The following is a 25076-nucleotide window of genomic DNA, read 5'->3' as shown; positions in this document are numbered from 1 at the left end:
TTGTGTATAGCATTTTTATTTAGTAAATATATAATAAGTGTATAAAGTATAAGTAAAAAGAAAATAAATAAAGTAAAAAAAATATTAACGCCTTTTTTTCACTTTGGATCTCCCTTTTTTCTTTCTTTTTCCTCCATCTTTCTTCTTTTTAGTTGGTTTGGGTACAGGAGTAGAATTGTTAGGTCTCTTTGGTACAACAAGATTTAATTCAACTAGATCAGCCAATTTTCCTTGTTCAGCTAACATTGAAAGGAAGGTACAAATAAATTCATCGTAATTATGAGTTCTTCTACTATCATCTACCTTATATTTGTTCTGTTTGTCATTTTCATCTTTCAAACTCATCTCACACATGCAGATTTCATTTTCGAGGTTACGTAGTAATGCCAGAAGATCTTTAGGAGCAAAAGTGTGTGGCTCTAGAAGCTCTTGATTTTTCTTCTCTGCTATTACAGGATCTCCATCACTCGTATGTACTCTAGCATGACCTCGGCCAGATTTGTGTTCTGGAGCTTCAGTATTAATTCTAGAAACTAAAGAAATACTAAATTAAACAATCCTTGGCGAGGTTCAGTGCAAGTTATTTACCACTTTTTTCATTATCTTCTTGTTCAGCCATTCTGAGAACAACAAACCGTTTTAAATCCTTAGAAGTAGGACTATTTTGACCAGCTGCAGAGTTCGCCCAATTCCATGTTTGTGTAGGAGAATTGAAAGCAGATCCGAGATCAGAAGGAGTATCAGTACCTGATGTACTGGGAGCAGGCGAAGTTTGTATTGTTAAAGGTGTTGCATAGTCTAAAGGACAAAGAGTAACTTTACTAGTAGTAGATGATGTTTCAGGTTTAGTATTTTTTGCTTCTTCTTCAGAGATTTCTTCTTTAGTTGATTCTGCAGACTAATGAAAAATTAAATCTCTAATCATTCAACTAGAAACTTATTTAAAAAAATTTCAAATAAGAAACATTAAAGAGGCTTACTTCATCAACATTATTAGTTATAGAATGTTTTCCAGCTTGCATAGAAGTTTCATTTTTGATTCCACCTCCCTTATCTTTAATTTTAACTAAATGCTGCAGGGCATCTAAAACTATCTGTTTATTTGTTCTTAACATTTTAAGCTTATGCTGGATGGCTAATCGTCTATCGGGAACTACAGCCATTAAATTAAATCTTATTTCATTATATTCATCTGCAGTTATACCTAATCTATCAGTAATAACACTCCTAAATTTATCTGTCCATTCCATATCATTACATGGACCATGGTCTATAGGGTAAGGTTTTAATCCATCTAGTTCAAATAACCTTCCTCCAATTGGGACAAAACTTACAAAATGAAATGCTTCTCCTACAAAAAAAAATAAACATACTACGTTTCACGAGTATCTGGGATAACATACCTGTGAAGCGCCCAGTTGTTACACCACTTCCTTTTTCCAATCTTCTTTTCGCTTGTGGCATTGCATGTGAATTATGTGCACAAGCTAGCTCTGGGGTATTTCCTATTGCCCAACCTTTATTGTCAGGACTCATACCTTGTGTATGAGCTTTTAGCCTAGCAAGCGTCTCTCCCAAATGTATATTTGGACAATTTAATAAAATTGAAATCAATGCATGAGTTGCACAACTATTTGGTACCATTTGTTGAGCAAAAAATATATTATTCACAATATCTTCATCCTTAACGAAAGTTTCATTTTGTTCCACGACTTTACGCCGTGACCGCCTCTCTTCCACCCACCGAAATAAAAAAATAAAACCATAAACTGGACTATCTAATGGCTTGTTTAGGTCGTATATTTCTTCCACTTGTACACCTTTAACCCCGAAATCTTCTAAAAGAAGAGTGAATAGACCTGGATCACTTTCTAGTTCGAGCCATCCTTCGGTAAGTTCTTTTATATCTACAGGCATTTTAATTATCCAGTTTATTAGACAAGTAAACAAATTAAATTGAAAGTTGGATAACCTCAAAATCAAAAATAAATGTCAAATGTTATTGAGGGCTAAGCATTAACTCACTAATTCAAAATTGACGTCATAACGACGTATCATTTACCCTACATTGTTATTAAAAACGAAAAATCATGATTGAATTTGCAATCTTTAAGTTTCTTTAGACATCTTAAATATATTTCTTTTAGAAGTGATAACACAGCTCGGTTAAATAATCACATTAACCATAATAATTTAAACCATATTGAAAAGTGCCTAGAAATCACGTCAAACATCAAAATGAAAATTTTTATAATTTGAATTGTCAAGATAAATAGTTGATTGTATATATGGCTCTTAGCGCCAAGATATATGAAATTATTCGTATCTCTTCCGGCGTTGGGACACACGTGTGGAACGGGTTGGTTTACATAGTCAGTTATTGAAGTGAAATGTTTCAGTTACCTTTCTTTTAGGTTCTCGACTATGGCTACAGGTCCAAAAAATCCTAAAGTATCAAAGAAAATCGGTACGCATAGCGGTGTCTTTCATTGTGACGAGGCATTGGCATGTTATATGTTAAAACAGTTACCAGAATACGCAGATGCCGAAATCATAAGAACAAGAGATCAATTTGTGAGTAATAAATGCTTCTGAAAAAATGTGATAGCATATTTTGATTAGATTTTAGGAAATTGTGATATAGTAGTTGATGTCGGAGGAGAATACGACCCAAAGAAACATCGATATGATCATCATCAGAGAAGTTTTGAACACACTATAAGTACTGTGCGATCAGACTTAATTAAAAATAAATCTATAAAGTATGTAGTTTTATTTCTGTTTCTTGTATAATTTACTATTATTTCTAGGTTGAGTTCAGCAGGTTTGGTGTATGCACATTTCGGTTTTGAAGTAATAATTAAAATATTGGAAAAGCAAAATATAACAGCAAGCAGTGAGTGTTTGAGGTCCGTTTATGGGTATATTTATGAGAGTTTTGTAGAAGAATTAGATGCTATAGATAATGGTATTCCCATGTTCACTGAAGGCAAACCAAAATTTAGAATAAATACTCATTTAAGTGCAAGGGTTCATAGGCTAAACCCTGAATGGAATTCACCAAATCCTTTGCCATCCGATGAAATATTTTACAAAGCAATGGAACTTGTAGGTTCAGAATTCAGTGAAAGAGTAACTGAAGTAAGTTGTTTTTATTTTAAATTTTTTAATCAATTTTACATTAATTTTTTGTAGAGTGTTACCATATGGTGGCCTGCGAAGGAAATTGTTAAAAAATCAATGGAAAACAGAAGTAAGGTTGATAAAAGTGGAGAAATAATACTGATAGGTGAAAGATGTCCATGGAAAGACCATCTATTTGCATTAGAAGAAGAAATGGGTATTGTGGGAGAAATTAAATTTGTAATTTTCAATGATGTTGGAGGTTCCTGGAGAGTTCAAGCTGTACCGATACAACCAGACAGTTTTATATGCAGGTTTGACTAATACTTTCCTTATATACTTTGTAGCTTTCAATCATTATTTATTCTAGAGTATTTTTGCATAAGGACTGGAGAGGTGTAAGAGATGATGAACTTATTGAAATTTCTGGGATCGAAGGATCTTTATTCTGCCACGCCACTGGTTTTATAGGAGGGAATAAAACCAAAGAAGGTGCTTTACAAATGGCATTACGGAGTTTATCTGCAAATATTGCCGATAGAGAATAATTTGTATAAAATCATTTTGTTATTCATTTTAAATAAAAGTACTTTACCAATGAACTGTTTCTCATTTATCAAAAATTGAATTTTTTAAACTAAATATTGTGTTGTTTTTGGTATAAAACTTCCTTAAGGAGGTATTCTGGTCTAGAAGCCTAAATTTTGAGCGTTTTTGAAACTAGCGTAAAAAATGAAAATTTTATTTATAAATATTTCAATTGTGTTGAACTTTTTGTTAATAAAGGCATAAAAATGTCCTCGAACGTCTGTAAACGCATGGTTTTATTTCCAAACATCAAGGACTAGCCACTACGATTTTTTAGATATTCAAGGAAAAAATGACGTTTTAATGACAAGGTCAAAAGAGAAAAGTCTCGATCAATTTAGAAAAATGACTACAAATACAACGATACCGATACTAAAAGCTAACAATTTTAGCAACTAGCTGTTTAGGATCAAAATATTATGTCGAAAAGATAAGTGTTTAGAAGCAATAGATGGTAATCCACCAGACTCAACAGCAAGTAGAAAAGAGAAGGATGAATGGGAGTCTAAAGATGCAAAAGCTCATTCTATTATTATTCCGGGTATATCTGATAAGCATGTAGATATTACTAAAGAATGCATAACGGTCAAAGAACAAATTGAGGCACTTAAAAATGTGTTTGTAAGGACAAGTGCTTTGACTATGATGGCATTATGTAGAAAATTATTAACTATGAAAAATGAGGAATTTGAAAAAATGGAAGACCTATTTTCAAAATTTGATACAACGATAAGAGATCTCAAAGATATGGGGTCTATATTATATAAAGGAGATAAAGTATGTCTTTTATTGTTTGCTTTACCGCCAAAATACAATAATGTAGCCACTGTTTTGGAAACAATAGAAAAAGTTAGATGAAGAACTTAGAAATAATTCATAGTTGGACACTACAGAATCTAGTTTTAAAGCTTCAAATGGGTGCTATAAATGTGGAAGCCAAGAACATTGGTTTTCACAATGTCCTAAGCGAGACAGAGGTAGAGGTGGTTATAGAGGGCGTGGAAGAGGAAGAATAAGAAATAGAGGAAGAGAAAGATCTTATACTCAAAATTCAAGGCAAGCTAACGTTATGAAGGAAGAAGAGAAAGAAATACAGCTGTATGCAGCAAATTTATGTTCTGAAACAAATGGAAAAATGACAATGATTTTGGATTCTGGAGCAAGTAATCACTTCTTGAAAGAGGAACTAGAAAAATATATGGTTAATATAAGAAAGCTAGACATGCCCGTAACCATTCATATTGCAAATGGTGACATTTCACAAGCAAATAAAATAGGAACTCTGAAAACAGAAACAGAAAACAGTTTGCATTTTTTATTTGCCAGAAGCTTTTGGCAACAGTTTCTTTATTATAGGGATTGGATATAATAATAGGAAAGTGCAGTTTTAGGGTCACAGAACCTGAGGTCAATAGCAGAAAAGGAGCCTGAGGAGATGTTAACAGACAGATACCAGTTGAATTTATGACTTTTTCTATTGTGTTGCCTCTAGTGCGAGTTTGGGTGACGCCCCACATAGTGTGATGTGCATTAAAGTCTCCAACAAGAATGTATGGTTGGGGAAGCTGACGAATTAGGTCTGTTAACTCTTTTTCATCAAGGTGGTGGTCCGGTGGAATGTATATACTGCAAATGGTAAGTTTATTGGGGCACCAAGTAGTTATAGCTACTACTTCAAGGTTTGTTGATAATGGGAGGTGGGATGAGTAATGTCGCTGGATACAAATATTGAACTACCGCCACTGCCTCTTATGCAGTTGGTACGGATGTAATGATATCCTTCAAAGTTTCTCAAATTGCGTTTATGATCAATTTTGAAGTTGGTTTTTTGGAGACAAAGGAAGTCAGGTTTGTGGGAGGAAATTATTTTCTGAATTCTTTCTAGTCGAGGATAAAATCCATCGCAGTTCCACTGTATCAGGGAGAATGTACTTGTTTAGGAAGAAGGGAGAGAGTATTTTACTGAGATAATGTCGAGGAGTCAGTGGTATTCCCATCATCAGTAATAGACATTTCGGGAGGAGTTTTTTGTTCGGGGTGAAGTTTAAAGTTAATTCTATTGATTAGACGTGTAATACGGTTTTTTAAAGATCTTTCTTTTATATTAGGATAAATTAGGGACAAATCCTTCGGAAAAAGGGTTGTGTCGGAAATAAATTTGTTGGCTTCGGGGAGGGGGGTCATTGATGCATGTTTTCAAGAAACTCAATAAATTGGGTGCCTGTAAGGAAAAATGATTCAGGAGAATCGTCGAATTGTTTATGTATAACGAAGCGTGATTCGGGGCAAGTGACAATCGTTTTTAGTCAGTTTAGATTTTTTGGTCTTCTTTTTCGCAGGGTTTATGGAGCTGAATGCTGAAAATTCGGGGGGAGGCATTGGATCTGGATGAAGATCGGTAGAAGATATAGACTGTGTTGAGTCGAGGCTGCTGTCATTCGAACGGGGACGTTTTTCGCTAGTTTTTGATAGAGATAAGATAAATTAGAGAGGGAAAATGAGGATAATACGGGAATAACTGAAGTATTAGTAGTGGCAGTTGGGTCAGCACAAGAGGAGGGATTGAGATTGACCGAATCCTTTGATTTGGGAGAGGGATCTTGAGGGATGGAAGTGTTGGGGCATGAATCAGCAGTGTGCCCAGCCTGTTTGCATAGACAGCATTCAAGTTTGTTGGTAGAAATGAATATTCTGTGTGTTGTATTTTTATGACTGATGAGAATTGAAGATTGAAGAGAAAAATCATTATTGGTTGGTAATACGTAAGGTACTCGGCGGAAGCTGAGCACATGTGCGTATTCATCATCAGGTGAGCCACATTTGACGTATGATATAGGAGAGGTGAGTGATAACCCTAGGTCTTGCAGTGCTTTCTCGATGACGGAATGGGGAATGGATGGACAAACATTGGAAATGAGTATTCTTTTGGTTGGAGATATAAGCCGACGTATAGGGATTAAATTGGAATTAACTAGGATACTTTGGTTGGTTTTTAGAAGTTCGTCGACTTGAGTTGTCGACGATAAATAAATGCATATGCGTCCGTGTGATATTTTGGATGCGAAAATGACATTTTTAGGAGAGACGATTGATTTAATGTAGTCAAATAGTACAGTGTTGGGGATAGAAGGCATAATGATGGCCTGATCTTGTGAAGACACAGAAGGCGGTGGAGATTTTGCTGAGGTAGCTGCAGCATATGATAAACGTGGCGAGTGAATATTTGGATTGGTTTTTGGTAGTGAGGGAAGGTTAGACATATTGCTGTGATCTTGGTTTCCAAAATAACAGTCAATAGTTGAAAAAACAAAAATAAGAAAAACGGATCAAATATATAAATAAATCTCAGCTCGAGAAAAACCAAACAGTCGTCTGTGTCTCAGTGATTGGCATATTGATTTCCGGATTCGTAAATAATTTTAAAGTATATTTACCAAATTTTGTGGTATCACATTTCAATTATAACAAAAAGCGAAGAATATATCTGTACCTTGAAACAAAAAGGGCCAATGTCTATTTTCGTCAAATGACAGGAAACCCAATTTAAATTTGAGGAATTTTAAGAATCCTACTACAATTTTTGTACTATTATTTTTCAAAGTTGTAGCTTTTAATTCAGTAATGTTTTTCTCACTACAATCTAATGTTAGATTGATTTTTTTACTTTTTTATATTTTTATTGTGCATTTAACTCAAATTTTGAAATTTTGGACATTGGCCCTTTTTGTTCCAAGGTACAGATATTATTGTTGGGATTTAACTTAACGATCTGAACCTGACGAGGTATACAGAAAGAATAATGGATTAGAATATTGTTTATTATTTGGAAAAAGAAATACAGGACTGGTTGCTATGTGTGATTCAGATTGTGGTGGCGAAAGACAGTCAAGAAAAAGTGTGAGTGGATTTATAGCTTTTTATAACAAGAATCCCATAAATTCGAGGAAGCAAAATTGTGTGGCCATTAGTTCAATGGAAGCAGAATATATTGTCGCAGCATTAGCAGCTCAGGTTTTTCTGAAAATTGTGCTGACATGTTCACAAAATCTTTGTCAAAAGAAAAATTTGTTGGTTTTCGTAAATTAATTTTGGCAAATTAAAAAATGTTATAAGTTGTTATTTTAGAACTTTTTTGGCAACATAAATGTTTAGATTGTTAATACATTTAAATTGAGGGGGTGTATTAAATTTAGATATTAGTATGTATATGTTCAGGCTATTTTGTCTGTGTTCAGTTGTGTGCAATTTTGACAATTAATTTAAAAAAAAAATATATACAGTTGACGTCCTTGAAAACAGCCAGCGTTTTATTTTTCTTTTATTTAGTTTATTGTAGTTTTTCCACTGCAAGGACTAACATAACCAATAGTCCTCGCACAGATTGCCTATATATGCAACCCAAATTAACCCAGCTAGTGGTGTAAAATATTATCTCAACAACCACTGTTAATTGAAGGGTCGGAGGGAAGAAGGGGCAAAGTCACATTGACCAAATTTTTCAGGAGAGACAATTTAAGGTTAATTTTTGGATATACGTATTAATAAAACATGAAATTATAAATTCTGTTTATTGAATAAGCTACCTTAATAATTTTAGAGTCTTAATATATTATTTATCTTAATTGTATTCACTCCTTGGCATGACAGATTACGTAATTGAAAAATGGTAACAATCTGGAAGAGGGAAAAAGGGGCAATTTGCAGGACTTGTCCCCCTTTTCCCCCTTCAAGTTAACTTTTAATGTGTCATAGGATGGTATTATAGGTAAAATTATGAAAAATCCCTTAAAATCAAGAATATTATTTATTGAATGGGTAAAAAACAGTTTTGCTTCACTTTTTTTTTCCTTTTTTGTCTTGCTTCGTCGTTGTGTGGCAGGTTTATATAGTAATCCTTTGCTTTCATTTTACTGCAGAATTTAGAAAGATGTACCAAATCTTCGTATTTTTCATCTGATATTGGCACTGGTCCTAAAAACATAAGCAAAATTTTCGTAGGCCTACGCATTTCAAAGTACGCACATTTTTTAAACATAATGTTATCATAAAGTAAAAACTTTCCGGTTTCATAAAACTTAAGGATCCCTGACATTTCTTAATATTTTTATTAACAATATCATTTTATATTATTCTATTTTCTTCAATTTTAAAGATACTGTCACTTGATAATATAAATTTATTATTACCTGTGTGAGAGTGATCAGGAAGAGTGGAAGGTTCTACATTGAATCTACGCCTGGCTGGTAGAGTGATGACTGTGCTTTCCCAATGTCCAGAATAATTATTCCTGAAGTACATAAGCCTTTCAGATTCAATAGTGAACTTGATTTCTCTTATGGGTCTTGTTTGAACGCTAAGTTTTTTCTTGTAAGTCAAGTTAAAAAACACAGTCCATGATTACCAAAACGAGTAATCTACTTCTACAACAACGTATGGATTAGGTTTCTGTCTACAATGCCTGATGTGATTAATCCAGTCACTTGGCAGTTCAGCTCTAAAATTGTTTTTTACTAGAGCCATGTCTTTGTCTGTCTCCATATATGAGTGCCCTCTTATAGGAAATGTCATTTGTACAGACTTAAACCTGTTTTGTATATATATAATATAATGGAGGAATTGTATCATCGTAATGTTTTTGTTCTGACCTCCGCAAGAGTCTGCATATATTTGTAGAATTTCAACATTTTTGTCGAGATGGTTGTTTAAAAATTCAAAGAGCATTTGACAAACATTGTCACTTACTTTTTTACCTTCTGACTCTGGATAGACAAAAAAGTAAGAAGTGTTATTATTGAGAATGTGAATAATAAAACAAAAAACAGAAAGTTGTCTTCTGTAATATACATTGTTTGTGGTAACATTAGGCACACACAAATTTTTTCCATAATCAATGCATATGGCCTCATAGGTTTTTGTTTTCGATGCAGCCTTTCGGGCTCTTCTTTTTAAATCATAAAATTTGTCTGCCTTCAATTTGTGTAATTTGAATTCCATTTCTTTTTTCTTCAAGGATTCTTCAATTTTATCTCTTTTTTCTTGACTTTCAACATTTTTCAAATCATTTCTCAGTGATTCTAGTTTGATATGCATTTCATCACAAAAACTACATGTATCTGTTCTTGGGTAGCCAAAGGCTATGTTAAAAACACATCTGTAAGAGTCATATGAGACTTGCGTGTTTGGATGTAGCTCTTGAAAAAGTTTATACATTTTTTATATATTCAGGTCTTCTGACAAATATTTTTTTTGTAGTCTTTTATACAATAGTGCGCCCCTCGACCTTTGAATGAATTTATATGGTCCTTAATGTTGTTTTGTTTCCTCAGGGATAGCATGTTTTCTATTTAAATGTTTTCCTCTTTGGTACTTTGGCGAATATCCTGTCAATTTCAATGAGTTAATTAAATACTCTACCTTCTTTTTTGATATGCCATGTATGGCAGAAAACGCTTTCTGACAAACATCGTACTCATTAACTACCCCATCGACCATATCCCTAACTTTATATTTGCATGTAACATCTCTAAATTTTGCGTCAGCTGTATTTACTCAACAGGCACAACAGCCATCAAGCCACACAAATACGAGTTTTGTTCATTTGTATTGTGCATCAGATTAAATTTAGAAATAATGCTATCTCTAACCTGTAAAGGTATTTTTTCAAAGCATTTCATTCTACACTTACAGTCTGCCCCTGACTCATGACTCAGCACCCTCATCTTCTTTGAAACTTCTCGCAATCTACCAAATCCTTTTCTTTTTTTAGTAGTCTTCTCCACAACACTATCATCACTTATGTCACTATCACTCATTTTGTACCAATATAGACAAATATTATTTAGAGATAACAACAACACACTAACCTCAACCTGTTGCACCACTGACAGAGAACAACAAAACAAACACTGCATTCACAATCATCTGTGATTCAAATCAGCAACTGGTTAAGTAGCAAATATCTTATTTGTATTTAAAATAATGCTTCTAAGATGTAAATACGTATATAATAAACTGAATTATTATATAACAACAATAAAAGTCACGATTAATTAAGATCTTCATAGGTAAATTGCTGAATACAACGGCGTTTAGTTGTGGACTTGACTTCTTTCCACTACGCTCTGGACTTAACCCCTTCTTCTCTTTGGGCCCAATTTTTCAAACCATTATTTTAAGGTGACTTGACCCGTTTTTCCCACAAATCATTATATCATGTGAAAGTACTCGTCAAGAGCTACAACAATCCATCAATAACTCAACTACTAAAAAAAATGGACTTTGCCCCTTTTTCCCTCCGGCCCTTCAGTTAGTTTTATTAATGTCATAAAATTAAAATGTCATTTTAAAGAACCTTATAATATTTAGAAATATATATTTGCTCACTAAATTATAATTCTTCATTTGATTATAGTAATAAGCTCCCACAAAACATAATATTTATTAATATAGTAAAAATAGTTGACTAAAAATCGTAAATTATAACATAAAATAATCAGACACTGATTTTAGTACTACTAAGAACACATAACTATTTTGGAAGATAAAAATCTTCATGATAATATAGGAACAAATGGATTCATATTGAAAAAGTCAATATTTATTTCCAGGATTGTCAAAACATCACCAAATAAAGGATCGTTAAAATTAAGCCCTGATCACATTATTCCAGTCGAGGGCTGGAATGCTACTAGAATAATATGAACCTGCAGGGGAATATACCATTTCAGTGTTCAATACAGTTCAGTTGAATAGGATCACGGTCTATACGATATATATATTATAAGTAAACAGTTTACCTTCAGTCTCCAAATACTCCAAAAAAGTTAACTGAAGACAAAACTCTTCAGTCTGTTTCTTTGTACAAAGAACATGTATTTTCGTGAGATATCCTTCTTTTTCATTTCTTTCGTTTATCCAAGCCCTCACCCAAATCTACTTTTTTCTTTTCAATTCTTCTTCCACTACATCAGTTTTTTCTAACAATAATAATTGAACAGTTTTGAAACAATTTCTAAACTTCTTTCTTGAAACTATTGTTACGATAATGTTACCGAGCTTACAGCTTTTAATGACTGGAATAATTAATAAGATTTAGTCCAGCACTGGATTACTGTACTGGAATAATGTAAGCCGAGCTTTATAAAAAATTTAAAAATAACGACAAATAGTATTTACTTTATACTTTATCTATGAACAACATAACACAATCAGGAATATTTGAATTAACAACCAAAACCATAGACAACATTTATTTACGAAGAATCACCATTGCACAATCATAGTGTCAATTTATAAATTCGATTTCTATTATTCCTGACAGATTAAATTAGAGTTCTAGACGGAAAATTAAACTTGACTTTAAATCATATGCGTGAACTGTCTATAAAGTAAATAGTTTGTGGATCCTTGCAGTTGTAATTTGTCAAATTTGTGATGTCAAAAAACTAAAAATAGTAAAAATCAGATGTGAGGTTCTTTAACAAACTAAAATGTAGCTTCTGACTTAAAAGTTCTTAATGAAATAATGTGTGAGCACTCGTGATTTTTTACTTTGATGTACAATAAATATATCTTCTTGGTTGCCAATGCAATTTTTTTCCAAACGTAATAGTTTCAGTTTCCCACTGAAATGACGTAAGTTAAACATTAATTTTGTTATGGAATTTCCTATGCAAGATTTTGATTGTGATCAAGAAACAACATTTTTATTAGCAAATTCTTCAAGTAATGGAAACGATATGGATGTAATACAGACTTCCGTGAGAAATCGAAACCCCAAACGTCGTCGCAGTATAGGCAGTATTTTGTGTGGGTAAGTTTAAATTGAAATAATAATTATTTTTGATATATCTTATATTTATTAGCTCAATTTTTCATTATTATTCCGAGGTATAAAATTATTTTTGTTACAAATTTAGATTTAAAATCACCGCCTTGAAAAAGTGATATCTTTTCTTCCGCTTCCTATTTGTAGCTGTGAGGAAATAAGTATTGACTAAACGTAATGGTTTAAATCCATAATTTATTTAAAATTATTGTATAATTTAAAATGGTTATTATTTTTCTGAAAATTTCCTGAACTGTTTAGTTTGTTGTAATAAAAAGGAAATTTTATAAATATATTATTAAATCATAATAAAATTGTAGCACTCTAAACTGATTTTTATTGTTTTTACAATGAATCATATGTAGTTATTTGCGCCTAACTTCATTTCACTTAAAAGAGACACAAAATGGTGAGATAAGAATAGAGAAAAAGATGAGAAATCTACTGACATTGACAGAATCATTCCCTTGTTATTCATCAGTAAAAGATGTTTTACGATTATATCAACGTAAATTGATATTATAATTGTAATTTAGTGTTGAAAGTAGATAATTATTAAGTGAGATATTTCTTACATTCAATAATTATGGATAATATGGAATCTCAAAGTAATATTCTGAAAACATCAAAGGAAGACATTCCACTGATAAGCAAAACACATAGACAAACAAATTGGGGGTACCATAATCATTTATTGGTATATAATAAATTCATTTACTACTAATATTACTCCTTTTAGATGTTGGTGCACTTTTTTTCGAAGATGCTGTGGTCCAAGGGAATTAAGATCCAGAAATATTCTTTTGGGAAAATCGACACCCGGACAATTCCCTGCCAATGCGATAAGGAATCAAAAATATAATATTATCACATTTTTGCCCCTTGTTCTTTACCAGCAATTCAAATTTTTTCTCAATATGTATTTTTTGATCATGGCTACAAGTCAATTTGTGCCCGACATTCGGATTGGTTATTTGTATACATATTGGGGACCATTGGTAATATTTTAAGATTGCATTATAAATGTTTTTCTTTATATGAATGTACTTAATTGTAGTGCTTCGTTCTTTTGGTTACTATTTCAAGAGAAGCTATTGATGATTGGAGAAGACATAAACGTGATCAAGAAGTCAATAATCAAAAATGTAAAAGGTTACTTAACGACCTTAATAAACCATTTGAGACAGTAGCAGCACACAAATTAAAGGTAAAATGAAATGTAATGCTCATTTTATCAATAACAATCAATATATTTGTAGGTAGGAGATCTTATTATCGTCGATAAAGATGAAAGGGTGCCAGCAGATTTGGTGTTATTGAGAACCTCTGAAAGTAGTGGTGCTGTATTTGTAAGAACAGATCAATTAGACGGTGAAACAGATTGGAAGTTAAGATTAGCTGTTCCCGCAACTCAAAAGTTATCATCAGACTGTCAATTATTTGAAATAAATGCTAGTATATATGCAGAGAAGCCTCAGAAGGATATACATTCTTTTATTGGAACATTTAGTAGAGTAAGTATTTACATAACTACAACAAGATTTCAAAAATTACATGTAATTATACTCATTTTCAGCTAGATTCTTTGAATAGTGATGAAAGTTTGAATTTAGAAAATACATTATGGACAAATTGTGTTATAGCATCTGGGCAAGCTACAGGAGTTGTTATTTATACAGGTACTTATATAATTTTCTATGATATTAAAAAAAATAATATAATATACTTAATTTTTGTAATTATTTGCTGACAGGTCCTGAAACAAGATCAGTTATGAATAACTCTGCTCCTAGATCCAAAGTAGGTCTTTTGGACATTGAAGTAAATACAATAACAAAGCTATTATTTGCTGCGGTAATAGGTCTTACTCTTATTATGATGGCATTAAAAGGATTCAATGGTCCTTGGTATAGATATATGTTCAGATTTATTCTCTTATTCTCCTATATTATACCAATTAGGTGAGATCTAATTAACAAAATTGTTTGCAATAATTAATTATTTATTTTCTTACAGCTTACGGGTTAACTTGGACATGGGAAAATCTTTTTACTCATGGGCTATTGGAAAAGATCCTGCAATGAAAGGTACAGCAGTCCGGTGTACTACTATACCCGAAGAATTAGGTAGAATATCATATCTTCTTTCTGATAAAACTGGTACTCTAACTCAAAATTCAATGGTACTGAAAAGGTTGCACATGGGTACTGTTAGTTTTGCTACTGACAGTTTTGATGAGGTATGTGTACACAAGTATATCTGGTTTATTTTTAATTTATGGCTTCTGAGTGGAAGGAAACTCTAGAAATCTACTGTCTTTGCTTTATTATAATGTATTTATGTCATCATGGGAAAATATGAAAAGAGTACTATGAAAATAAATTATACGAAGACGGAAAAAAGAAGGAGAGGAAGAAGCAAATTTCCCAACTAAAAATTATGTATAAGAAGAAATGAAAAGACTACCTAATGGAAAAGCTCCCGATCAAGATAGAATAGAAGCGAAGTTGTTAAAATACAGAGAGGAATAATTGAAAAAACAAATTCATCAACAATCTGGAAACAAAACAAGATCCCAAAGGAGTGGAATACCTCTACACAAAAAAAGGCGATAAAGAGGAATGGAAAAACTATAGAGCCATTACTCTTCTTAACATTATGTATAAAATACTCGCTAATTTGATAAATAGAAAACTAAAATCAAATGCAGAAAGCATACTGGGAGTCTACCAACATGGGCTCAACATGCCATATATATCTCATCTCTGTAGCTTGCAATGCTTTTATGTCTATTAGTGAGAGTCCTTGTTTCACAGATATAAGTTAATAGTGTTTTATAAACATTCATTTTTGGCAATCTCTGCGTTCTCATTACCTTTATTTTATATTTCTGTTCCAAGGTATTCAAATTCAAACTGATTTAATGCTTTCTCCTTCTATTTCTGCTTAATGTTTGGATGCCATTAGTACAGTTTTTTCCACATTTATTCTCACAACAAACTGCTTTTATGTATTGTTCCAGTTGTCAAAATTTTTCTGTAGATCTTTTATGTTTTCTGCAATAAGGACTAAATCATCAGCATATGATCTTTGAGATAATTTCACTATTTGCAGGTTTTTGTATCCAACTCACCCTTTGAGTTGAATAAGCAGATATTCATTATATCATCAAAGAATATACTGAATACCAATGGATTCAATCCATTGTCTTACTTCTTCTGAGATTAGAAAAGAAAAAGAAATTAGATTTTTACTGATAACATCAATATCTGTTTTTCTTCTTTCCAAACTTTCCCATATGTTTGTCTATGGTACCCTTCATATCAATAAATCCAAATAATGCATCTGTATCTCGACATGATCTTGTACACTTCTACCTTTGCGGAATCCTTTTTGTACATCATTTAGTGTATCTTCTATATGCTTGGTCTCAACTTGTTATCTAAAATTTTCTCATAAACTTTCTTCAATGTAACAGTCAAGTTATTCCTCTATAGTTGTTACATTGCTTGTTATCTTCTGACTAAAAAATTGGTAGTTATAATGCTACTTCTCAATCTTTTGGTATTCTTGACATAATCCAAGCTATTTTGCATTTTTTAACTATTTTATCGCTTCTATAACTTCTTTTATTATTCTTTCCTCGTTTTTTTCGTGGTCCTCTTTTTTACTTATTTTATTAATATCTTCATTTAGTCTAATATCCTCTTCCATCTTTCTATTATTTTCGCCTCTTCTGTTAAAATTCTACTATTTTCATCCTTAATTTCTTAAAAATTTAATTGTTTTGTAAATCATTTTTATATGACTGATTGTTGCACTGACTTATAAAAGTCAGTGCAACCCGTTTTCTTTACTTCAGCTACCACTTTTTTTCTCTGTTCTTTGTATTTAATAGTTTTCTGCTATTTTTATTGTAAGATATTGCTTCTATGTGTCTTTTTCTTCTTACTTATTTCTTCCTTTATTTGGCTCGTCTAACATGGTGTCAATTTTTTGTTGGTAGTAGTTTTGCATACTCCACATATTTGTTTTGCTGTTTCACTTCTCGCTACTTTTACTAACCTTTTTTACATTTGAGTATTATTTTATTTTTTATCACTGTAGATAATAGCACACATGGTATTTGTTTAAGTTTTTTTATAATACTAATTTCATAGGATATTGATGTTTTCAGGTAAGCACTTGTTTGCGGAATTCATATAATATAGAAAATTTGACAGTGGGCTCTGAAAAATTCAGGAGATCTGAAAACATAAGAATTAGAGAGGCAGTACAGGCATTAGCATTGTGTCATAACGTTACCCCCATGTGTGATACAACTGAAAAGAAAGACACAGGTAGAGAATTTTTTTTGTCCAATCAATTTTTAAAAACTAATTGAATTCAATCTATTTAGATTCAGGTTCGTTTGGTTCTGAAACTGAGGCTGATCATCATTTGCAAATATCTGATCAAGAAGTAACTTACCAAGCATCAAGTCCAGATGAAGTAGCTCTAGTACAGTGGACACACCAAGTCGGATTAACTTTAAGTCATAGAGATCTCACGTCTATGCAGCTCAGAAGGCCTGATGGTAGATTGATGAATTATAGTATTTTACAAGTATTTCCCTTCAAGAGCGAAACTAAAAGGATGGGAATTATAGTTAAGGTTAGTGAAAAAATTGACTAAAAGTGTGAAATAATAATCATTCATTTGTAAAAGTTTTGTATCATATTAAAACTTTTCATTATAAATATTCATTAGATGATATTTTCCAGGATCTATATACAGGAGAAATAATTTTTTATGTAAAAGGTGCTGATGTTGTAATGTCAGCTATTGTACAATATACGGATTGGTTAGACGAAGAAGTTGGTAATATGGCTAGGGATGGTTTGAGGACGTTAGTTGTTGCTAAAAAGGATCTAACTGAAGAGCAGTACCTTGATTTTGAGGTATATATACAAATAATGAATTATTGTAACATAAATAATATTCAAACTATTTTTTTAAGGCTCGGTATGATGCAGCTAGATTATCCAAAACAGATAGAGGTGCAAGAGTTGCTCAAGTAGTCGAATCATTAGAAAGAGAAATGGAACTCTTATGTGTTACTGGAGTAGAAGACAAATTGCAAGATAATGTTAGATCAACTTTAGAATTACTGAGAAATGCTGGTATTAAAATATGGATGCTTACTGGTGATAAGTTAGAAACTGCTACATGTATTGCCAAGAGTTCTAGCTTGGTATCTAAAACACAGGGTAAGAATTATAAATCTGTTATCAAAATATTAATCTAGAGAATTTGTTTATTTTAGTTTTATTATTGCTAGTATTCCACACTTTCCATTACTTAATTATTTTCTTCTGAGACAAAAAAACTTCTAACTCAGTTTCATGAAGTTTTTGGTAGGATGAGTTCTATCCTCTCATTTATTTTCTCTTGGGTCTATAAATCAGTTTAGTTTAATGTCTCACATCAAAAACAATTTTTTAGTAGTATGTATATTAAATCAAATTTTAGGTCTTCATGTTTTCAAAAAAGTAGTAACTCGCACTGACGCTCATCTGGAACTGAATTCATACAGAAGAAAACAAGATTGCGCTTTAGTAATAAGCGGTGAAAGTTTAGAAGTCTGTTTATTATATTACCAACCTGAATTTATGGAACTAGCAACTGCTGCTCCTGCAGTGGTTTGTTGTAGATGTTCGCCCACTCAAAAAGCTCAAGTGGTGAGTTGGAATTTTTTTGGAAATTTCTATCAACTGGTTATCATATATCTTTGTATTCTTATAGGTACAACTTATTCAAAAACACACTGGTAAACGTACAGCTGCAGTTGGAGATGGTGGAAATGATGTTAGTATGATCCAACAAGCTGACGCAGGTATCGGTATAGAAGGTCGAGAAGGGAAACAAGCCAGTCTAGCTGGTGATTTCAGCATACCGCAGTTTTCCCATTTAGCTCGACTTTTATTGGTACATGGAAGGAAATCTTATAAACGATCAGCATCTTTGGCTCAATTTGTTATACACAGAGGATTGATTATTTCGACCATGCAAGCTGTGTTCAGTAGTGTGTTTTATCTGAGCTCTGTGGCACTGTACCAAGGTTTCCTCATGGTTGGTTACGCTACTGTTTATACTATGTTTCCGGTGGGTAAATATCTCTCCAGTTGAAGAATATATGATAATTTTCTTTATTGTAAATAGCTCTGATTCCCTGTAATTGTGTTGCTAACTACTGATGCATGACATGAGTATTTATTTTAATAAATGTTAGTGGCAGTTTTCAAAAAAAAATTATGTATTTCTGGAATTGTCCATCCCTAGGCTTGAACATCTTATATCCAGAAATACTTACTATAAAAGGGTATGTGGAAGGAAAACTATCAGAATGTGATATATCAATTCATTCTGATAGTAAAATGGCTATTAAAACATCGAACAGTAATGTCATTGATTCAAAACTGACATTGGAGTGCTCGATGAGAGTATTTTTCATTAGAGTCCTAGAGAATATAGGATCCAAAGGAAATTAAGACATGAAAAAGGTAGCAAATGATGAGAAAAATTTCTAACAGAAATGGGCGAGTGTAGATTCTTGTGGAGATGATGGCTATAATGGCTCCTCATTGCAAATCAATACAGATAATACTTTTGACAAGAAACCTGTAGGATAGAAAATCTAACGTCCAGAAAACCAGCACAGAAACCGGTCTCCATTAGCACTCTGAAACTGAAATGTTTAGATATTGAATAGCTTTGATATATGCATGGACCTATTAAAGGTTAGGGACTCGCCCTACCTATCTTTTCACACGCAGTTTCGAGATGCCAACATTTGAAAAAGAGTTTCGAGATAAAGCTAAAGAGAGTAAAAAGCAACTTAAATCAGTAAAATATTGTCAGCAAAACGGTTCAAATATTTGGTTTAAAATGACACTTTTTTGAAACTTTTAAATTGGATACTAATTAATACTCAATATTGGTCGCTAGTGATATTTAAATTATTTACATTTTATTAAAAGTGATCTATAAAATAATAGAGAATAAAGGAAAAACTCATATATAATTTTTATATTTCATTCAAGGTAAAGGATAAGGAAATAACAAAAAAGATTTCATACCAACTAGTTTATTTATAAATTTAAGATTTACTTACAATATAATAATATTTATTACATCTATACAGTTTGAAAATTGGATGGGTGATATTTTCTTATATTATATTATATAAGTTTATACAACAATATTATAAATATAATATTGTTGTATAAACATGAGGTATTATATTATTGGTATTTGTTTAGGACAAGTACATAAAATGTAATAAAATAGTATGTTTGTGTGAAATGTAAAAACCCTGAATCATACAATAAATAATAATAAAAATTAAAATACAATGAAGAGACAAGATATTCTTATATTTAATATATACATTATATAGGGTGAGTTACAACAATCATAAAACTTATTTGTCTTAATGATAATGAGCCCATAGTCTATAGTATTGTATTGTAATATTAAAACCAGGAAATCTGTCTAAATAGTAATGATCTATGTATTTCAGGCACGCTTTCCATAAAAAATTTTAATAATCAAAATCATATAAACAACTCAAAATTTAGGAGAAAACTATACCTTTAACATAAACAACTGTTCAGAAGATATCTTCTTTTTTTTTAACAATGAGTTAAAATTGTTCACCTTCTGTCTTCGTTTTCTGATTGTATTTTGATGATATTTTTCAAGACCATTAGATTTTGAAATAGGATCATGTGCTGCTTCCCAAAATCTTTTCCTCCTCATTTTGTCATCTAAGTCAATTTCTTTAAAATCTCTGAAGTAAACAGGGTATCTTGGATCGAAAAAGGAAATTTGTTAGTTAGTAGGTAAAATGATAAATTAGCAATTCCAAAATGATATTAATATAAATGCTAGATAGAGCCAAAATCTAAGGCCACTGTAGTATTTTGTACATTTAGATCCTGCGGTAAATTTTATGAAATTCTACCATTATCTTCGTATCCACAGCTGGTGCATCTGTGGCAGTGCTGGTATCTAAAAATATGATTAATAATTAACAGATATTATTTTACTTTAGGCAAATTATTAAAATAACTAACCATACAATCTATTTTTGTCCTTACATCAATATCTTCACTACTTAATCTTTTCCTTTCCTCTTATCTTGTAATTTTTTGTAAATGTATAGGAAAATCAAAAACAGAAGGAATTGCTCCTGCTTTTAAAATTCTATTCCCATGTACATTAACTTCAAAGTCTTCTTTGGTGAAGTGTTTTATACAAATCACTGTATAGTCACTCTGTTTAAAACTGTCTCTTCTTATAGCCATTAACCATTTATTTCTAAGGGCGGGATCTTTTGGTATCCCAAAAATATAGGTACTTAATCATTTTTGAATGCAATGATTACAAAATAGTAATTTTTTTTTGGGAGAAAAAGAATTAATATTGATGTTAACATTCTTACTTGAATATTTTTATTTCTGCTTTTTTCTTCCTTCTAGCCGTACAGTTCAGGGCACAACAAGATTGAACCATCTTTAAACCTCTAACTTGAAATTAAAAAACAAAATATTTCTCAAAAATCATTCAAAACCTCGTTATATTTATCACTATCCCAAAATAAAATGAGTATAATAAGACACTAACACTTAAAGATCCTCCAGTACTTAAAGATGAATTATCGCAATTAACCATAGGCAAACTAAATAAACTCCAAGCTCCAGATAAAAATTTCTTTTATTTTGACCTCTTTACCTCCATTCTATTTATATTGTCTCTCTTGCACTGCGTTGGCATCAATTTAAAATCGTTTGAACTCGTCCATAACCTTTAATAGATCCATGGCCTTATTATAAAGGAATCCCTTAGATTTATACTAAAATTCTTATAGCCTAATCTCAATTTAATAATTGTAGGTATTCAGTTTGGTGCTTGATCAAGATGTAAGTCCTGAAATAGCTCTAACTTATCCAGAACTGTACAAAGATCTAGCCAAAGGAAGGAGTCTCTCTTTTAAAACATTCTTTATGTGGGTTCTAATAAGTATTTACCAAGGTATGCTCTATCTCATCTTCCCTGTTGCTATTGAACTGATATATTTTGTTTCTTTAGGGGGTGTTATAATGTATGGTGCTTTACTTTTATTTGAAGATGAATTTATCCACATTGTAGCGATTAGTTTTACTTCACTGATCCTCACCGAATTAATAATGGTCGCCTTAAATATCCGTACATGGCATTATCTAATGGTATTAGCTGAATTTTTCTCGTTAGGACTATACGCATTATCTTTGATAGTTCTACATGATTATTTTGGTAAGTTTTTACATATATTTTGTTACTATTTTGCCTATACAGTTAAGGCAAATTAATTTTTTAAATCTAATTTTATGGGTTAGATTATTTCCCCATTGTAATTTACATTTTTATTGTAGATATTTTATAATCGATTGTGTGGTTTTTTCTGTATTTAAAGTCTTATTTTACTTTCCAGATTATTTTAATCTATCATTCCTTATACAGAATTTTTCTTGTTTCCACAGTTTTTATTATATGTTGAATTTATTGTTTGTTGATTTAAGCTAATTTTGAAATTTTTAGATGCGGAATTTATAAGAACAGTGGATTTCTTCTGGAGAGTGGTGTTGATAACGTTGATATCCTGCCTACCGTTGTACATCCTCAAATTCTTAAGAAAGAAATTTTCTCCTCCGAGTTACAGTAAACTTTCGTAAATTTCTGATAAGAGAAAAAAAAAGGAATGTGATAATAAAAGCACCATTTGCAATAGTTTTCCACGAATAAAACAAAATATGTTTAGCATTGTCACATGAAATGATACAAAAAAAAAATTGTGATAACTAGTGACAGAACTAACACTTCCACTGAATACTTATGCGAACTCATGATGTCTCAAAATGGACAGTTTTGAAAGAGATAAGCCAAAGAACAATAGGTTACAAGAAGTTGAATTATGATATAACCAAACTTTCTTATATAGTGACCACAAACTGCTTCCAGTTAATATATTTTAAAATAATGTTTATTAGTTAATATTAATAACAATTTGTTATTTGTGTAATAAAACATGAAATAAATATTAATCTATTTTCTTGAATAAATAGTACATGGCAACAATTCTCTCTTTGTACACTTTATCAGTATATTGTGAATATTTTCTGTGGGAATAAATTTGTGTTTCTTCTCTGACTCAGTTTAAAATGTTTCTCTCGGTGTTTGGGGGGTTAGTTAACTAAGGACTTAACATGAAGCAATATGCAACTGATCGATTCGCAATTTTATCAATTTTGGAAATCGTAGGAAAACTCTAGTTACTGTTGGTTTAGCAATCAACAAGATATCAGATTTATTTCCGTCTACTGTGATCATTGTGAATTGTTCTGATTTTCTGTTACTGGCAATTATTCGTTTTGGAGGGCAGCCACACATAAAAATGTCAAGGTCACTTCAAATTACGGCTACAACACTCTTAACACTAAAACTAACCCTATTATGTATAGTTATAACATTCCAAATAAGTGAATGTAACAATAATTACCAATGAACAAGAAAGTTAGATTTACCAAAGAAGAAAAATTTGTTTTACACAATCAGCTGATCTTAACCAAGTTGGAATTTCTAAAACCGTTGGTGATATTTATACTGAACATACTGTTTACACCAACAATCACAATTACACTGTTTGACCCGCGTTTCAGTAACCAAGTTATCGTCTTCAGAGACTGAAGATAAACTGTTTACCTTCTACTCTGAAGACGATAACTTGGTTAGACAGTGTGGTGTAAACAGTGGATACAATATACAGCTGATTTTAGTTACAGTTAGTTGGTGGTGAAATCAGAAATAACTAGATTCATCCCTGCAATTTGCAGGCAATAGAACGTACATAAAGTTGCAGGAATCGGTTAGCTGCATAATTGTAATCGAGTATTCCATTGCACATTGTTATGTTACTGTCGTTGTAGTTCCTAAAGAGGCTTTTTAGTTTGAATAATTATATATTTTTGTAGTTGACTTCACATGAGAATATTTATTTTTTTGTCTTATCTTTATATATGTTATTTTCCATAAATATTGAAACTTTTATAGCACAATTTAATATTATTTTTGCATTCAAGCATTCCAGTACAGCTCAATTACTCCTACAATTATGCATTAACGGTGTACTTGTAATGATAAAAAATGTATTTTTGACAATAATCTATCGAGCACCTTTTTAATTTTAAAATATTTTTTTGAACTAATATATTGTGAAAGTTTACTAATTTTGAGACATCTGAGGATATGAAAGATTAACAAATTAATTTTTTGGTATTGTCCAATTAACCATGATTATTATAAACGATTCTTTTTTATTATTAGTTTAGTTTTTTTGGAAATAAGTGCAGAAGATTAGCATTTGCAACAATTTTATTATTTGTTGTAAACTTACAAGTTTGTACAATTACATTTTTCTGTATATTGTTCAAATATATATATATTTGAATAAAACTGCTTTTTTAGTAGTAACATCAAAAAATAAGTTTCTTCTCTAGTAAACAACTAATAACGATTTTAAGCCAAAATTCGTTTTATTCATTGAAATAATTTCTTCACGATCAGTCCAAGACGTTTCTAATCATTTTCAATCATTCTTATAACGATTTTTCACTTTTATTAAAATGATTTGTCACATTTTTTCTAGCCCTAAAACACACACTTAAGGTCAGATCTGGAGAATATGATGATTGCAGAAGCAATTTGAATTCATTAGTGTTATCTTGGGGCAGTTGATTTGCGATTTTCCTCTTTAATCGGTTTATTAATATGTAATAATAGACATTGTTAATGTTATGTCCTTCCTTCATAAAGATTTTTTTTATATTTTGTGGTGTAACCATCTCCTGATTGTTGAACATCATCGGTAGTTGTACATGCATGTTTAATCTCACGACATATTCCAGTGACTTAATTTTGTAGAAGAAGAGTCCCTTAATACTTTTCAAGCCTGAACTGTATTTCAGTTATAAAATGATGCTAAAACCGACACAAATCTTTTACTTCTAACAAGTTATTGGGATGGAATAAACTCAAAGTTTGACACTTGTCATTTGAAAAGTAATACCGAGAGGGAAGTGTTTTTTCGTGACATCAATCCGTCTAACAGGACTTTATTGATAAATGTATAATCAAATTTGACAATTCAGGTAAACTCCGTCGTTTATTTAAACTATTTTTGTTTCGTATGTTATTTCTGGAATCCAACAAATTTTGGTCACATTAAGTCCTATCTCCATTTACAGTTGCTTATACAGGAATCATCCATTAAATGAAAATAACTGACTACCTTCCATAGATTTTTTAGTAGACTTGAAACCAGAGCTTAAAAACTACGTTTACCTGCTTACCAAGGTTTGGAAAACGTCACCATGCTCAAAGTCTATCTTGAAAAAATCTATATGAATTCAGTATCGATTTATATCGATATTAAAGAAGAAATCGATGAATTTATCGTGTA

General features: G+C 31.5%; 3 protein-coding genes and 1 long non-coding RNA gene across 7 annotated transcripts; 2 read left to right on the top strand and 2 right to left on the bottom strand.

The window, feature by feature from the left end:
• On the bottom strand, positions 1 to 2046 carry LOC130896485 (ubiquitin carboxyl-terminal hydrolase calypso). 2 transcript variants are annotated; one of them, XM_057804645.1, is made up of 5 exons: positions 1404 to 2046; positions 981 to 1351; positions 589 to 898; positions 304 to 533; positions 1 to 239 (listed from the first exon to the last, which is right to left on the bottom strand). In XM_057804645.1, exons 1-5 carry the CDS (start codon positions 1915 to 1917, stop codon positions 213 to 215), a joined length of 1452 nt encoding a protein of 483 aa, XP_057660628.1. In that variant the 5' UTR covers positions 1918 to 2046; the 3' UTR covers positions 1 to 212. The 2 variants fall into 2 exon arrangements, with proteins under 2 accessions (XP_057660628.1, XP_057660621.1); XM_057804638.1 differs by having other exon boundaries at positions 1 to 533.
• Positions 2047 to 2211: 165 nt separating this feature from the next.
• On the top strand, positions 2212 to 3725 carry LOC130896505 (MYG1 exonuclease). The gene is made up of 6 exons (XM_057804668.1): positions 2212 to 2359; positions 2415 to 2574; positions 2623 to 2762; positions 2811 to 3141; positions 3196 to 3437; positions 3494 to 3725. Exons 1-6 carry the CDS (start codon positions 2289 to 2291, stop codon positions 3669 to 3671), a joined length of 1122 nt encoding a protein of 373 aa, XP_057660651.1. The 5' UTR covers positions 2212 to 2288; the 3' UTR covers positions 3672 to 3725.
• A 4771-nt stretch (positions 3726 to 8496) lies between these two features.
• Positions 8497 to 11751, bottom strand: LOC130896587 (uncharacterized). The gene is made up of 2 exons (XR_009059590.1): positions 8898 to 11751; positions 8497 to 8682 (listed from the first exon to the last, which is right to left on the bottom strand). It is a non-coding gene; the product is annotated as an uncharacterized LOC130896587 (long non-coding RNA).
• A 219-nt stretch (positions 11752 to 11970) lies between these two features.
• On the top strand, positions 11971 to 24897 carry LOC130896439 (probable phospholipid-transporting ATPase IIB). 3 transcript variants are annotated; one of them, XM_057804589.1, is made up of 17 exons: positions 12077 to 12345; positions 12424 to 12523; positions 13278 to 13536; positions 13596 to 13745; positions 13798 to 14052; positions 14115 to 14217; positions 14292 to 14499; positions 14555 to 14777; positions 16716 to 16878; positions 16938 to 17191; positions 17302 to 17478; positions 17538 to 17787; positions 18050 to 18258; positions 18323 to 18682; positions 21475 to 21613; positions 21671 to 21874; positions 22160 to 24897. In XM_057804589.1, exons 2-17 carry the CDS (start codon positions 12450 to 12452, stop codon positions 22291 to 22293), a joined length of 3162 nt encoding a protein of 1053 aa, XP_057660572.1. In that variant the 5' UTR covers positions 12077 to 12345; positions 12424 to 12449; the 3' UTR covers positions 22294 to 24897. The 3 variants fall into 3 exon arrangements, with proteins under 3 accessions (XP_057660555.1, XP_057660572.1, XP_057660563.1); XM_057804572.1 differs by having other exon boundaries at positions 11971 to 12523; XM_057804580.1 differs by lacking the exons at positions 12077 to 12345; positions 12424 to 12523 and adding an exon at positions 12927 to 13216.
• Positions 24898 to 25076: the final 179 nt, after the last annotated feature.

The sequence above is a fragment of the Diorhabda carinulata genome, chromosome 1 (genome assembly GCF_026250575.1).
Source record: "Diorhabda carinulata isolate Delta chromosome 1, icDioCari1.1, whole genome shotgun sequence".
In the NCBI taxonomy this organism is placed as follows: domain Eukaryota; kingdom Metazoa; phylum Arthropoda; class Insecta; order Coleoptera; family Chrysomelidae; genus Diorhabda; species Diorhabda carinulata.
Note: the sequence above shows the minus strand (reverse complement) of the source record. Positions and strands in the feature narration are given on the sequence as shown.

Coding starts and splice junctions, on each gene's coding strand:
- LOC130896485 (XM_057804638.1), bottom strand. CDS start 1,917: ATGCCTGTAGATATAAAAGAACTTACCGAAGGATGGCTCGAACTAGAA. Junction 1,352..1,403: donor AACAACTGGGCGCTTCACAG/GTATGTTATCCC, acceptor TTTTTTTTGTAG/GAGAAGCATTTCATTTTGTA. Junction 899..980: donor TAACTAATAATGTTGATGAA/GTAAGCCTCTTT, acceptor ATTTTTCATTAG/TCTGCAGAATCAACTAAAGA.
- LOC130896505 (XM_057804668.1), top strand. CDS start 2,289: ATGGCTCTTAGCGCCAAGATATATGAAATTATTCGTATCTCTTCCGGC. Junction 2,575..2,622: donor TAAGAACAAGAGATCAATTT/GTGAGTAATAAA, acceptor TATTTTGATTAG/ATTTTAGGAAATTGTGATAT. Junction 3,142..3,195: donor TCAGTGAAAGAGTAACTGAA/GTAAGTTGTTTT, acceptor AATTTTTTGTAG/AGTGTTACCATATGGTGGCC.
- LOC130896439 (XM_057804572.1), top strand. CDS start 12,369: ATGGAATTTCCTATGCAAGATTTTGATTGTGATCAAGAAACAACATTT. Junction 16,879..16,937: donor AACTGAAAAGAAAGACACAG/GTAGAGAATTTT, acceptor CAATCTATTTAG/ATTCAGGTTCGTTTGGTTCT. Junction 18,259..18,322: donor CCACTCAAAAAGCTCAAGTG/GTGAGTTGGAAT, acceptor GTATTCTTATAG/GTACAACTTATTCAAAAACA.